General features: G+C 42.8%; 1 protein-coding gene across 1 annotated transcript in view; it reads left to right on the top strand.

Moving 5' to 3' along the window:
- The first annotated feature begins 584 nt into the window (after positions 1–584).
- Marchf11 (membrane associated ring-CH-type finger 11) overlaps positions 585–14,971 on the top strand; it is a 96,750-nt gene continuing 82,363 nt past the window's right edge. The window contains exons 1-2 of the mRNA XM_038324349.1: positions 585–1,106; positions 2,238–2,393. Coding sequence (XP_038180277.1) covers positions 585–1,106; positions 2,238–2,393 — 678 coding nt within the window. The remainder of the gene's footprint in view (positions 1,107–2,237; positions 2,394–14,971) is intronic.

The following is a 14,971-nucleotide window of genomic DNA, read 5'->3' as shown; positions in this document are numbered from 1 at the left end:
GCCGATGTCACGGAAATCCCCCCAGACCCACCCAGCAACGGTTTTTGGATCAGCAGCTTCCGACCCCTCCCCCTTTTACTAGCTCACGGGAGCCGCAGTGCCTCGCGCTTCTAAGAGGGGCAATCCGCCCCGGAATCGACGTGAAAGACCAGGGGCTGGGTTGGTGGAAGCAGTCCAGGGATCCCCCAGTTTCAGCTGGGTCCTCTCTGAACCCCACACCTCCCTCTCACGCACGACTCGCACCCTCCTCCCGAGTCCCGCGCCTGTTCCTTCCCAGCCTCCCTGCGCATCTCCGCGCTCCCTTCCTCCCCCCACCCACCCTTCGCGCGCCTGGCACGCGCAGCCGAACTCTACGCCGCCTCCATCAGAGCCGAGCCGGCGGCTCAGCCGAACAGCCGCTTCTGCCGCCGCCGCGCTGGTCCTCCGTGCCCCTTCCCGGTTCCTCCCTCCCAGTCCCAGTGCCCTGGTCCCCCTTCCTGCTCCTCTTTCTCCTCCCTCTCCGGCCTCCCCTAGCTCTCGCTCTCTGGCTGCAGTCCTTGTCCGGCCCGCCACAGGGCGGGCAGGAGGGCGGAGGCGGCTCCACCATGAGCGACGAGGGCAACAATCGGTGTTGCCGGGTGGACCATCGGGAAGCCCAGCCGCCCCTGCCTCCGCCGCCTCCGCCCCCGCCACCTGGAGAGCCGGCCCTGGTCCCCACCTCCCCACGCTACCGGCCGCCTCTGCCCGCTCCTCCAGAGCGCACCGCGGGGTCGGGCGAGCCGCCGCTAGAGGTGGCCCCGCGGCGCAAGGGTGCGGATGAGCGGCTGCCGCCAGCTCTGTTGCCCCGCGAGCAGGAGGTGTCAGCGGCCGGCGACTCTTGTGAAGGTCGGAGGCGCCTTCCTGAGGTGGCGGTCCCCGAGAAAACGGCGGAGAAAGGCAGTCCGGGGGAGCCCGAGGCCGGCGCGTGTGGGGAGGGCGAGCGGCGCGGCACAGGAGAACAGCCCGAAACACGCTCCGTGTGCAGCAGCCGCAGCAGCAGCAGCGGCGGCGGTGGCGACCAACGCTCGGGGCATCATCATCAGCACCATCAGCCCATTTGCAAGATCTGCTTCCAAGGCGCTGAGCAGGTAAGGCCAGAGGGACCCCAGGTCTGCAGGCTGTCAGCCTTTTTCAGCACCGCGGACAGCGCACGCTTCTTAGCTTCTTAAACTCCAGTCCTCCACCAGATAAAGTGTCCTGGTGGCCAATAGAGAAGTACATTTAACCTACACTTTTTCCCTCTACCTGATTTTGCAGTCGGTTACGCTTCAGGTGCTATAATGGTAACATCATTAAGCGTTTCTTGTGAATTACTCAAAGTATTTTAGTTTGCAAGTAGATTCAAATCTATAGGATGCAAAAGCAAAGTCTGTTTTTTTATTAATGTATCCAGAGGGCATAGTCTTAGACTACAAACGAGGGTAGAGTGGGGGAAATAAGCCATGCTACAATACCAAATTATTAATTATTTTCAATTATTAAATATTTTTTGCAAATTATTAATTGCAAAAATTACTGCAAATTATTAATGCTAAAGGCGCTACAGTTTTGCAAAAAGAAGTACTTTAAAAGATAAGCCAATTGATGTACTTGATGTATTGCTAAAAACACATTTCAAAAATTATAAACACCATGAGAGGCACATGCGAACTTTCATGAGAATCATCAAACAGGGAAAAAGATAATGTATTGCCCTTCCAAAGTGTGTGAAATCAAAATTGATGTCTTTAAAAGTAAGGAAGTTGCATAAGAATATGCAGGCTTTCAGAAATATAAAGTCCCGAGTCAATATTTATGATGCTGCATTTAGAAAAAGTAAAAGCATGATGCTGCTGTGAGCTGCTTTCTGCCATGCATTTCTTCTTCAACGATGATTAAGAATAACTGCAGAGGAAATGCATCTGACCATCCACTTAAAAGTTATTAAAGAGATTTAATAGTAGAGCTTTCTCCCAAGGGTATTGGGGGCTATGTCTTGCAGACATTTTGTATGTCAGTGGAACATTTATGTCATGACTCTAAGCACTATCTCGGAAATAGTTTTTTAAGACTTTAGTATCATTCCCATCAGACATATAAAAATTTAATTTGGTTTTCTGAGATAGAGCTTGATGCTCGTATCCATCTGGGCAAACCGTTTAGAAGGGAAAGAAAGAGAGCTTAGGGTTTTTAAGTGGAGGCAGGAAGAGGAATATTCACAGTGAGCTGTTCTCTTCCAGGGTGAGTTGCTAAACCCCTGCCGATGTGATGGGTCTGTGCGGTACACACACCAGCTGTGTCTTCTGAAATGGATCAGCGAGAGGGGCTCTTGGACCTGTGAGTTGTGCTGCTATAGGTACCACGTCACAGCCATTAAGATGAAGCAACCTTGCCAGGTAGACATGGCACTTGCTTTTCCAGGCATGCTCTTGTTAACGCGGGTGCACTTGACTTTTATTTTTGCTTAAGCAATTCCCTTAATGCTACTTAGGAATAATTAATGCAAACTGAAGTAAGCCCAAGATTTAGAAATTGTAGGATGCGCTTAGAGAAAGCCGTGACATTCTGTCTGAGAAATGCAAAGGGCATTTTAACCAAATGATTTCCCTCATAATTTGTTATTTACTAATGAAGTTATAGCTAGTTCCATTTCTTAAAGGGTATGTTGGTAAAATGTCACAGAATCTACTTGAGTTTGTTTTAGTAATTAGAGATGTTATACAGTTTATTAAGCAGACATTTTTACATTTATTTAAACTATGCCAAGCTCAGTTTATGGAAAACAGATGCAAATAAAGTAGCTACTTACTAGGGCAGAAACTTACAAGTGAACCTGTCAGCTCAACTCCTGTATTCTTCATACTTAAGCTTCTGTTTTATATGAGTTAGTTTTTTCCATATTAATTCTTAGTGGCTTCAGTTACATAGTGGATGCAGACATGTTTCCTGCAGCTAGCTCAATAACGCTGCTGAAATTGTACTTAGTTTCAAACTTTTGTTTAAAATCACACAGTGACACAGTATCATAGGCGTACAAATGCCACCAATAGGCTTCTTTCTCCCGCTCCCTTATTTTTCTTGGCGGAAATGACTCAAGTTCTTTGAATAGGTTGATGAAATCTAAAATGCAGAATATTAAGAATGATATCCTAGAACAAAGTGGGGAAAGGAGTAGCAGAGATCTGGCAGGGAAATTCAACAGTCATGAAAGAAGCAGTGGGTGAGCGGAGAAGGGAACGTGATGGAACCCAGTGTTCCTTGTTTGTATCTAAACTACCAAATCCATTTTACATTGAGCTAAATAACATGCATGGCACTGTAGCATTTCTGAAGGAACCCAGAATGGGAATTGTTATTACACTACTAATTTAAATTTCTTAGTATTTAGTTGGTACCTTATTTATTATGCAGTGACTTTGCATCCCTGAGAGTTGCATTGAAGGCATGATCAGCAATCAGAAAATGAAAAGGGGGATTTCTCCACTTCAGGCTTACAAGTTACTTGTAAAAGGGGAGCTAATCTAATGAGAGGCGTGGCCACACTGAGATCAGTCACAGACCGGCACCTCTTTCAGAACTTCTGCCTGTGCATGAGTTAATGAACCTACTTAAGCTGCCCTGAAAAACAGTTGGAGCTGTGCCCAAAGGCCATGGCATGGTTGACATCATGTGTCTGTGATGAGTAGAATCCACGAGAGGTATGATATAGGAGTCTTATCTTCAGTAGTGAGCCTAGTGAGACGATGTGTGGAGCTACAGTGGAACACTACATATTTCAAAAACTTTAATTGAGAGATACTATATATTCATTTCTTTGAGCATTAATTTTGCAGTACATAGAAATAGGCTCTTTATGACCACTGAACAGAGGTAAAAGTCTAGGGCAAATAATACTATTATAGTCATTATAAGCTGAGAGGGAAAGGAATTCAAGCCTTTTGCTTCATTAAAAATACAGTATTCTGCCGGGCAGCGGTGGTGCATGTCTTTAGTCCCAGCACTCAGGAGACAGAGGCAGGCAGATCTCTGTGAATTCAAGGCCAGCCTGGTCTACAAGAGCTCGTTCTAGGACAGGCCCTAAAACTACAGCAAAACCCTGTCTCGAAAAACCTAAAAAAAAATTTTTTAACAAAAGCCATTTCCCACTTCCCCTTCAAAAAATCAAAATCCCCCAAGTTAACCAACATTACTAATGTATTTAAGATTAGTTTTGTTGTGATACATATACATATATGTTTGTATATATACACACACACATATATATATATATACTTATAGATATGATTTGTGTCATTACCTGATTATTACACTGAGATGGAAAGTAGTGTTTAGAAAGAGGTTCACATGAGTGCTATGCTAGTGTGTTGTTGCATGAAAGAACTTTACATGACTATACTCCATACATAAAAAGCTTGGTGCTCATTTTTTAAGGTGCTAGGGATTGAACTCTGACCCTCACACATATGAGGCAAATATTCTAAAACACTGAGCTCTACTCCAAATCTAAGCTTGCTACCCTTACCTAACAGGAATTGGTCACAAGGCCTCAAAGAATGGACTTTCAATGCCCAGAGGAAGAGGTAGAGTTTGGTTCTCAGTTCTTTTTATTGTGGATGCCCTACAACCTGAGCCTTCACTCTGACTCCTAATGTGAGGACCCTGGGAGTTGTCAGGCATCACTTCCATGTCCCTGTGGCCTGATAGAAAGCCACCTCCTCCAGGGCAGAATCCAACAGAAAGCATTGCAAGGCTCTCCCTCGCCTGTCTATCTCTGTCTCCTAAGAGTAGAGTCATCTCATGGCTCTGAGCAGGCAGCTCACAGGATGAGAACAGAGTAGAGAATAAACAATAATAGTGAGAAGGAACATTTACTGAGCCGTTGGTCTGTGTCAGCCACTCTTCTAAATGCCTTACATCCACAGAGGCACTGATATTTAGTCTTTGTAACATATTAGTAATTTGAGCAATGCTGTTGTCTCTACATTACGCAATGTGAAACTGGAACACAGCCAGGCTCTCCTCAGGGTATATCAGGATTCTAACTCAATCTGGCTTCAGGGTCCATGGTCTTTACCACTGTATTGGAAAGTTCCTCTCAGTCTTCTGCTAGCGTGTCTTGATGTTTCACGGTCTTTTGAAGCAGGAGCTGGTTTTAACACCGATCTCTAGGAAGGTTTAGAAAATCTTTTGCTTTCTAAATTCTTAGTGATTTAAACGGTCACTATAACCTATTATCTCACAGGAGTCTATGTATTGACTGAGGTCAGCTAGTGAGTTTTTTTTTTTTTTTTTTTTTTTTTTTTTTTGCGCACAAAGAATTACCTAAAACTGTAATCCAAAGGTCTGGCCTTGTAAAAGCATCCTGGATAACTTTGCCATTTGATTTGTTCTTGGTGGTAGCTGTTGACACTCACTGACACCCCAGTTCTCCTCCCACATCTATTGCTTCCAGCACTGTCATGTCTGGTTTTGAAGAGGAAGCACGTGAGCATTGCTAATCTATAAAAGCTCAACCTTGGAAGTGACATGATTTCACATCTGCTGCATTCTCTGGTCTAAAGCAAATCTAGTCTGACTCTGATTCAAGAGAAGGGCAAACCGACTCCACTTCTTGAAGTCAGACATTTTTAAAAGAGAGACCATCTCCGCAGGAAAAAATATGCAGTGTGACCAGCCTTCTCACCCTGATTTCTCTATTTGATCTTCATCAGGTCCATGTGGACCAGTAGGCATTGTTCAAACTTCCCCATTGGGAGCTCTGAGCTGAAGGGGGCTATCAGTGCATGGAAGTTTGGTTCGCCCTTGGTGTTTTGACTTCATTAAGTCCTATCCGGAGTGTTTGTTACCAGCATGTCATCATGTTCTGGTTGTTCACGGAGAGACAGGGACAGTGATTGCCAGGAAACAGGCATGTGTGAGCAAAACATGCCACAGAGTGCCTGACATTTGAGTTTTATTTATTTATTTTTCTCATCAGGATTCAAATTCTCCCACTCGCTTGCTTTATGCTTCAGTTGCGCTCAGTGGTAGGACCTAGGAGAAATTGAGCAGACACATTTACACCTTAATTGTTGCATCATTAGCAATAGGAATTAATTAAGACATTTGAGGTGATTAAAATGTATTTTTCCCTCCTCCTTACTTACAGAATCTAGTTATTAATACACCCAAGATGATACATTAATGGTATTTTAAAAGTAAAGGCTAATTCTGTTTTGAATCACATAATTATGTCTGAAAATTGAGATGCACGAGTATATAATATCACCTTTACTTCCAGACATTGGTGACATTACAAACTGATGAAGTCATGTTGTAGCTTATGAATGCTGTCGGTGATATGAATCTTTGAGGGGAGGTAACCATGGGTAAAACTCAGACTGAAGAGCCTCCATAAAAAATAGGAAAGCATACATACACAAGAAGTCCTAACAATATTATTGTACACATGAGTTAACTTATATTTAATAGTCTTTACCTTTATTTGCTTAGTGTTTGTGTGCATTTGTGTGTGCATGTGTGTTTGCGTATGTGTGTGTGTGTGTGCCCACGTGTGCGTGTGCATATATGCCATGCTATTCTTGTGGCAGTTAGAGGACAGATCCCTTGTGGCAATTGGTTCTCTTCTTATGTGAGTTTTGAAGATTAAACTTGGGTCATCGGTCTTGGTAGTAGGTGCCTTTACCCTCTGAGCCATTTCTCCAGTAATGACTTATCTTCAAAAGGAAGCACATGATGACACCTATTCCATATGCTATTTTGTACATTAGCTTCGTAAATAAAAGAGACATGCTAAGAATAGCTGCGCTTTCTCCTTGTCTGTCATCATTATTGCTTGTCCAACCTGCTAAGAGACGGGGGTTTTGGTCTCCTTTGACAAGAGATGCTTCTTGTTGCCCATCTGTTGTCACCAAATTGTTGTTGCCATCTTTCCATATAACCCTCTAAGTTTTATTTCTAACTAGTGAATACTAGCTGTATAAACTTACAGGGTACAAAAAGATGCTTCATGTGGAATGATTAAATACGGCTAGTTGATGTATTCACCACACCAAATATTTAACAAATTTTGTGGTCAGATTATCTAAAACACGGTATCTTAGCTCTTTTGAAATATAAGAGAACATTGTTGCTGACAACATGGGGAGCCAGAATTTACTCTCTGCTTCTAATTACAGTTTCATACCCAGTGACCTCTGTCTCCTCTTTCCCATACTCCAACCCCACCTCATCTTCTGATAATTGCCATTCTCCTGGCAAAACATCAATATTTTGTGGATTCCACGTATAAGTGAAGTCATATGGTATTTATCACCCAGTTCCAGGCTTATTCCACTTAACATGAAACCCTTAAGTTTCACCTGTATATGACAAGTAACGGAGATTATTTTTGTTTACTTTTGCTTTTTAAGACTAAATAGTGTTCCTTTGTATATAGACATCATATCATGTAGGTGTACAGATCTCCGTAACCAGGTGATTGCAAGTTCCCTTTTCTGTTTCATTTTTTTCCATTTTCAACACTATTCTTCACCTTTTTACTTCTTGCCTTTTAAAGGCAAAACATACCCCAGTTTCTAACTGAACCGATCACTGTAAACTATTACCATGTAAGTCGTTTTGGAAACACTGAGCTATGCTGACTTCAGTGTTGTAAGCACAGTTATAGCCCAGATATCCCTCCCCAGGAGTCTGATTGACAGCCATCTTCAGTCTTCATGTATTTGGAGATCTAAGACCTGGAGAATTTTAAATGTGGTTATTTCACAGAACAGCTGTATTCAAAGTCAGAGAGCCATTGTAAATCTGTAGTGTGGATTGGCCCTCACTGGCTGGATCGCAACTTCAGTGGGAAGTTAGGGAGCCTTCCAGGTTGTTGGAGGGCAATGACACAGGGTGACCAGCCAGAGAACCACAGAGAATCAGCTCAACAGGGAAATAGATGCTCCTCCCTCAAACTCCCTTCTCCTTGTGCACAGGGGAAAAGATGTGTGCTGTCCACCTGGCTTGTCTCCCTGGGGAAGGACAGAGACTTTCATGCTGGCCAGTTACCTTTTAAAGGAATAGCACCCTGGCCAATTTTACTCATCTTCCCTGGTGCTTCCTTTAAACACTCAGAATGCACTCTGGGCCACAGTTCTTCTCAGAGTGATAAGAATAGCCTGAACGTTGCCCACAACAGGTCAAGGGCATGGGGTTACTTTTCAGTTTTAAATGTATTACCAAAATACTGCAGTCCACCACAATAGGTACAAATTAGCAGTGTTTGTATTTATTTTGTTCTAAGATCCAGCTTCTAGATCTATTTGGGAGGCTACTTACTTTCGTAAATGGGATATGAAGGAGATACTTTCACCTTCACTGAACCTCATAGTTAGTATAATGCACCAAGGGAAGTTTATGGATTATCATTAAAATTAACTGAGACCATTTGTTGAAGATGCCCTCTTTTTTCCATTGTGTACTTTTGGCTCCTTTATCAAAAATCAGGTGTTCATAGGTTTGTGGTTTAAGATCCGGGTCTTCTATACGATTCCATTGGTCAACTTCTCTGTTCTTATGCCAATACCAAGCCGTTTTCAATACTGTAGCTCTGTAATAGAGTTTGAAGTCAGGGATGGTAATGCCTCCAGAAGTACCTTTATTGTATAAGATTTTTTTGGCTATCCTGGGTTTCTTGTTTTTCCATATAAAGTTGATTATTGTCTTCTCAATCTCTGTGAAGAATTTTAATGGGACCTTGATTGGGATTGCATTGAATCTATAGATTGCTTTTGGTAGAATTGCCATTTTTACTATGTTGATCCTCCCAATCCACGAGCAGGGGAGATCCTTCCATTTTCTGGTATCCTCTTCAATTTCTTTCTTCAAAGACTTAAAGTTCTTGTCAAATAAATCCTTCACTTCCTTGGTTAGCGATACTCCCAGATATCTTATGCTATTTGTGGCTATTGTGAAAGGTGATACTTCTCTGATTTCCCTCTCTGCTTCCTTATCCTTTGTGTATAGGAGGGCGACTGATTTTTTGGAGTTGATCTTGTATCCTGCCACGTTACTGAAGGAGTTTATCAGCTGTAGGAGTTCTTTGGTGGAGTTTTTGGGGTCGCTTATGTATACTATCATATCATCTGCAAATAATGAAAGTTTAACTTCTTCCTTTCCAAATTGAATCCCCTTGATTCCCTTATGTTGTCTTATTGCTATTGCTAGAACTTCAAGCACTATATTGAAGAGATAAGGAGAGAGTGGACAGCCTTGTCGTGTTCCTGAATTTAGTGGGATAGCCTTGAGTTTCTCTCCGTTTAATTTGATGTTAGCTGTCGGCTTGCTGTAGATAGCTTTTATTATATTTAGGAATGACCCTTGTATCCCTAATCTCTCCAAGACCTTTATCATAAAAGGGTGCTGAATTTTGTCAAATGCTTTTTCAGCATCTAATGAGATGACCATATGGTTTTTTTCCTTCAGTTTGTTTATATGATGGATTACATTAATAGATTTTCGTATGTTGAACCAGCCCTGCATCTCTGGGATGAAGCCTACTTGATCGTAATGGATAATTTTTCTAATGTGTTCTTGGATTCGGTTTGCCAGTATTTTATTGAGAATTTTTGCGTCCATGTTCATGAGTGAGATTGGCCCAAGGTCCTGATGAGGAGCAGAAGGAGAGAGAACATGAGAAAGAAAGTCAGGACCGTGAGGGAACCTCCAGCTGGCGACAGATGGGGAAGGTGACTGAGCCCCACATTGGAGCACTGGACTGAGCTCCCAAGGTCCCGATGAGGAGCAGAAGGAGCGAGAACATGAGGGAGAAAGTCAGGAACGAGAGGGGTGCGTTCACTCATGGAGACGGTGGGACAGAACTAATGGGAGATCACCAACTCCAGTTGGAATGGGACTGATGGATCATGCGACCAAACCCGTCTCTCTGAGTGTGGCCAACAGCGGGGGCTGACTGAGAAGCAAAGGACAATGGCTCTGGGCTCTGATTGTTCTTCATGGACGGGCTCTGTGGGAGCCTTCTCAGCTTGGTCGATCACCTTCCTGGACCTGGGGGGAGTTGGGAGGACCTTGGTCTTAGCATAGAGCGGGGAACCCTGATGGCTCCTTGGCCTTGAGAGGGAGGGAGGGGAGGTATGGGTGGAGGGGAGGGGAGGGAAGGGGGAGAAGGAGGGGAGAGAAAGGGGAGAAGGAGGGGAGGGAGGGGGGAGGAGGAGGGAAGGAGATGGAAATTTTTAAATATAAAAAAAAATAAACCATGAGAAAAAAAAATAAATAAAATTAACTGAGACTGTGAAAATTGATTAAGAAAATCTGAGAGCATGGAACCCATCAGCCTGACATGCGCTCACTAGGAAACATCCCCAGCGCTTGCTCACGATAATGTCAGTGTGTCCATTTGCATGCAACCTTGGCTCACTATGACTTTTATCTAGTTGTTGCTCTTGTTGACATTTTGATGGGTTCAACAGCAGATGAGGGGCAGAGATAACGCTTTTCATGATCATGCCCAAAACAAAAAGACGATGTGCAGACCTATATTTCAGATGTATATGCAGGCATAACTTGTAGGCAACTAAAAATGTCAAAATAAACAGGGACCACACCAAAGGACAATTTCTTTTCTTTAGAAATTGCTTTGGTTTCATTTATTTGCTAATTCTCAAGACATGTGATTCTGCATTTCACTCTCTAGACAAGATTGATGATTCTCTGCTGAAGGAAATATGTAGATAAGCTTTGTACACTACCATAGCTGTCATATTTACTGTACAGCACTGTGTACTGTTGATCCTCCAATTTGTCCCAAAGCCAGATGGCTCTGACACAGGAGGAATGGGAGGGAAGGAGGAAGGGAGCATTTGGGGCTTCATGTGTTCTGGTGCTTTTAAAATCCGATATAGAGAAAGGCTGAGAGACAATATAGATCAGATAATACTTTCTAGAAATTTCTCCTTCACATACATCTGCTTTTTCATATTTTATAGATGTTTTAAAGTTTCTCTTTCCTTTGTTTATATAGTTTCTCTCTTCTTTGCTGTCTGTGCCTGTTCACTTACCTGTCTCTTTAAGAAAGGATCTATAATACAGATGTGTGAATCTATCTCTCAAAGCAAGTTAGGGCAGCAGAGGACTAAATGCCTGGTTATTTAAATCAGAGGACCAGAATAGAAAGTTAATTAAGCTCTGGGGGACATCATTGCCTTAGCTTGGGAAGAGCTGGAGACCCCATATAGATGAATGGACGCGACGGTATTCCAGGGAAGCTCCACTTAGCAACACCGGAGTTTTAATTCCACTTAATCATAGTGTTTCAAGAATTGGCGCTTCTTTGACTTTTCCCCTCCTTTCATTTTAAAATGTAAAAAATTGCAGTATATACAAAAACCAGTTACAGAGCTGGGTCTGCACTGAGGTGGTCAGCAGTAGTTCAAACAATAGAAGGCAAACTTGGGTGTCTCAGAGAATCCCAAGGACAAAGTGTTTTCAGTTTTAACGTTTGCAACTTTAAGAAAAATCCTAATGCACTCACATTATTTAGAAGATGGGGACATTTCAGTTTCATAAAAGTATTACATATTGACTATCTCTAAATATTCAACCCCTTGTCCCTTCCAAGAAGTTTCCTAGTGTCTCAGACCACAGGGATAGTTTTCATATCAGCAGAAGTGGAAGACAGAGCCATACAAGCCCTCAGTAGCCTTGGAGGAAGGCATCCTCTCATCTCAGTGAGTCCTGGCACACACGCACAGAGTGCTGCTAGTGGACCCATCCTGACGTGATCCTCCAGCATCTGCCACTCTCCCGGTGTCTATAGATCCTTCTGAATGCCCTGAGATTGAATTCCTCCAGTTTGCTTAGGATTCTTAGACCTGGATTTCTAATGGGGCATGCGTAGTCTTGAGTAGAACAAGTTTTAGGACAGAACACAACAGTGCTGGAAATTAAATATCTTTTTGGTCACTTTGTGAGCATTCAGGGAGTACTGGTGATAGGTGAGGGTGTGAATACATGAGTGAGTGTGTGAATACATGACTGTGTGAATACATGAGTGAGTGTGCGAATACATGAGTGAGGTGAGTGTGTGAATACATGGGTGAAGTGAGTGTGTGAATACATGAGTGAGTGTGTGAATGCATGAGTGAGTGTGCGAATACATGAGTGAGTGTGTGAATACACGAGTGAGTGTGTGAATGCATGAGTAAGGTGAGTGTGTGAATACATGAGTGAGTGTGTACATACATGAGTGAGTGTGTACATACATGAGTGAGTGTGTGAATACATGAGTGAGTGTGTGAATACATGAGTGAGTGTGTACATACATGAGTGAGTGTGTACATACATGAGTGAGTGTGTACATACATGAGTGAGGTGAGTGTGCGAATACATGAGTGAGTGTGTGAATACATGAGTGAGTGTGTACATACATGAGTGAGTGTGTACATACATGAGTGAGTGTGTGAATACATGAGTGAGTGTGTGAATACATGAGTGAGTGTGTGAATACATGAGTGAGTGTGTACATACATGAGTGAGTGTGTACATACATGAGTGAGTGTGTACATACATGAGTGAGGTGAGTGTGTGAATACGCGAGTGAGTGTGTGAATACACGAGTGAGTGTGTGAATACATGAGTGAGGTGAGTGTGTGAATACACGAGTGAGTGTGTGAATACATGAGTGAGGTGAGTGTGTGAATACACGAGTGAGTGTGTGAATACACGAGTGAGTGTGTGAATACACGAGTGAGTGTGTGAATACAAGAGTGAGTGTGTGAATACATGAGTGAGGTGAGTGTGTGAATACGCGAGTGAGTGTGTGAATACGCGAGTGAGTGTGTGAATACGCGAGTGAGTGTGTGAATACGCGAGTGAGTGTGTGAATACACGAGTGAGTGTGTGAATACACGAGTGAGTGTGTGAATGCATGAGTGAACATTTTAGCAAGGCTCCAGAAGCATGGCGGTTGTGTTACGTCTACAGGGAGACTTTGTCTTGAGGAATTAAAATTGCTTTGATTTTCCGAGTACTGGTTGGTTTTCTGTCTGCTGGCTGTTCGTTTTCCACTTGTCTTCTTAGATCTACTAGGAGTGGGATTCAGAATGTCTGGACAAATGTTTTCAGCCTTTTAGACCACAACAAAAAGCCTCAAAAGCAATACAGAGATCCATTTGTAGAACCTAGTTTTGGAAGAAAAAAAACTTCCGGGGAGATATATCCACTTTTTTAAAAACTTAAAATGTCATGAAAAGAGACTCAGTGAAAATGAAATTGCTATGTGTGACACACTTGATTTCTTGAGACTGTTACTGGTTGAAGGGTTTCACATAACATTTGCTCGGAGAATTTGAATAATTCATTGGAAATTTCACTGTGTGCTCATAGCTGTGGACGAGTTGCTAAGAAAGTCTACTGGATATAACTTTTTGCTATGAAATTTGCCACCTGACTGAAAACAAGGCTACATTTTTTGATGTGTGGTTTGTACCACTGTAACCTAAGTTCAAAGATGGTTTCTGACTGCGGGGTACACTACAGCAGCAGGGGGAAAGAAAGCAATGGGCGGGCTCTTTCCTCCCTGCCCGCTTCCTGCTTTACCTTGGCTATGACTTCGCTGTGCTGTGACTAAAGGGACCAGAACAAAGGAAACTCAGCTCCCTCTATTCTTGGGCCTTCTGAGAATAGAGAGGATGACGCAGAGGACAAACTGGGAGTGCACCGGACCATTCAGAGTGGCAGAGAGTGGCCTGATGAGCAGATAATCACTACAATTACAAGTAAATGCATGGCCAGTTCAGAGGACTCTGCTGAGAACAACTGTATTGTGGCTTGTACTTTCTGTATCCTTGGATATCTGACAGCGTGTCCCCTGTGAGCATAACTCATAATTCAACATCTGTTCCATGTGATTTATGCAAATGAAGTTTGGTATCAGCAAAGGTGGACTGCAAACTGTTGTGTGGGCGGATAGGAGGAAACCTAGAAGCACTGAGTATGGGCAAACGCAATACAGGGACTTAGGAAAAAGACATTTCTTGCTTCATTCATTCCTTAGGTTTGACATGCTGTGAAAACTTGCATCTAATAGCCTACTCTGTTTCTATTTTTACCTCAAGTTAGTTCGTTTTGATTGGTGACACATGGGCAATGTATTCCAGTCGGAATAATGGAGGTTCTTTCCTCAATGTGCCTTTTGTCTTGCTTCTCTTTTTAGCCTGCTGATTACATACAAGTGGCCGAGAGTTTAATTTGGGATGGGGGGGTGGATGACCTCCTCAAGTGTCTAGCTCTTATTCCAGGAGGTCTCAGGGTACGACTTTGCTATATATGGTCTTGCAGTTGTGCCAAATGGCATCTTCCTCCTCAATTACCGTTATGATACTAAGCTTCGGGCAAGTAGGGAACTATATCAAAGTACTTACATAGGCTCAGTGTGGTTTGTTTAAAAGATTCTTAGGAAAAGGTAGCATCTTTCACAAATCTCAGTGGACTTTATGTTTTTGTGAAGAATGTTTCAAAAGTTACTGTACTAACCTTCTCTGTGTTGCAGCTGCAGATTTTCAGATGGATATGCGTTTAAATGACCTATTAGTTTCCTTTTAATAAAGTGTGTGAAAAACTTGTTAATTAAATAGAAAAGAGGACAGGGTCTCTTTTATTCACTGTTTGTTTTATCATTGGCCCATGTCTTCCTTAAATTTCTGAACATCATCTTTCCACCATTTTTATATGCAGAGAAGAGAAATTTCCAATGAATCTTATAATCCCTTGGAGAAAAGGGCACAAGGAGGAGAGGGAGTGGTCTTTGCCTGTGTAGCATTTCCAGGACCAAGAATGCCCAGCTTCAGACTTAGAGGTTGAATTGAATTTTGGTATCACAGCTTCTTCAAGCTTCCTGCTGTAGCATCTTTCTTTCATAACCCAATTCAGGAATCATGCAGTAGCTTCTGTGGGTTTCATTTTAGATCTAGAC

Source organism: Arvicola amphibius, chromosome 3 (genome assembly GCF_903992535.2).
Source record: "Arvicola amphibius chromosome 3, mArvAmp1.2, whole genome shotgun sequence".
Lineage (NCBI taxonomy): Eukaryota > Metazoa > Chordata > Mammalia > Rodentia > Cricetidae > Arvicola > Arvicola amphibius.
Note: the sequence above shows the minus strand (reverse complement) of the source record. Positions and strands in the feature narration are given on the sequence as shown.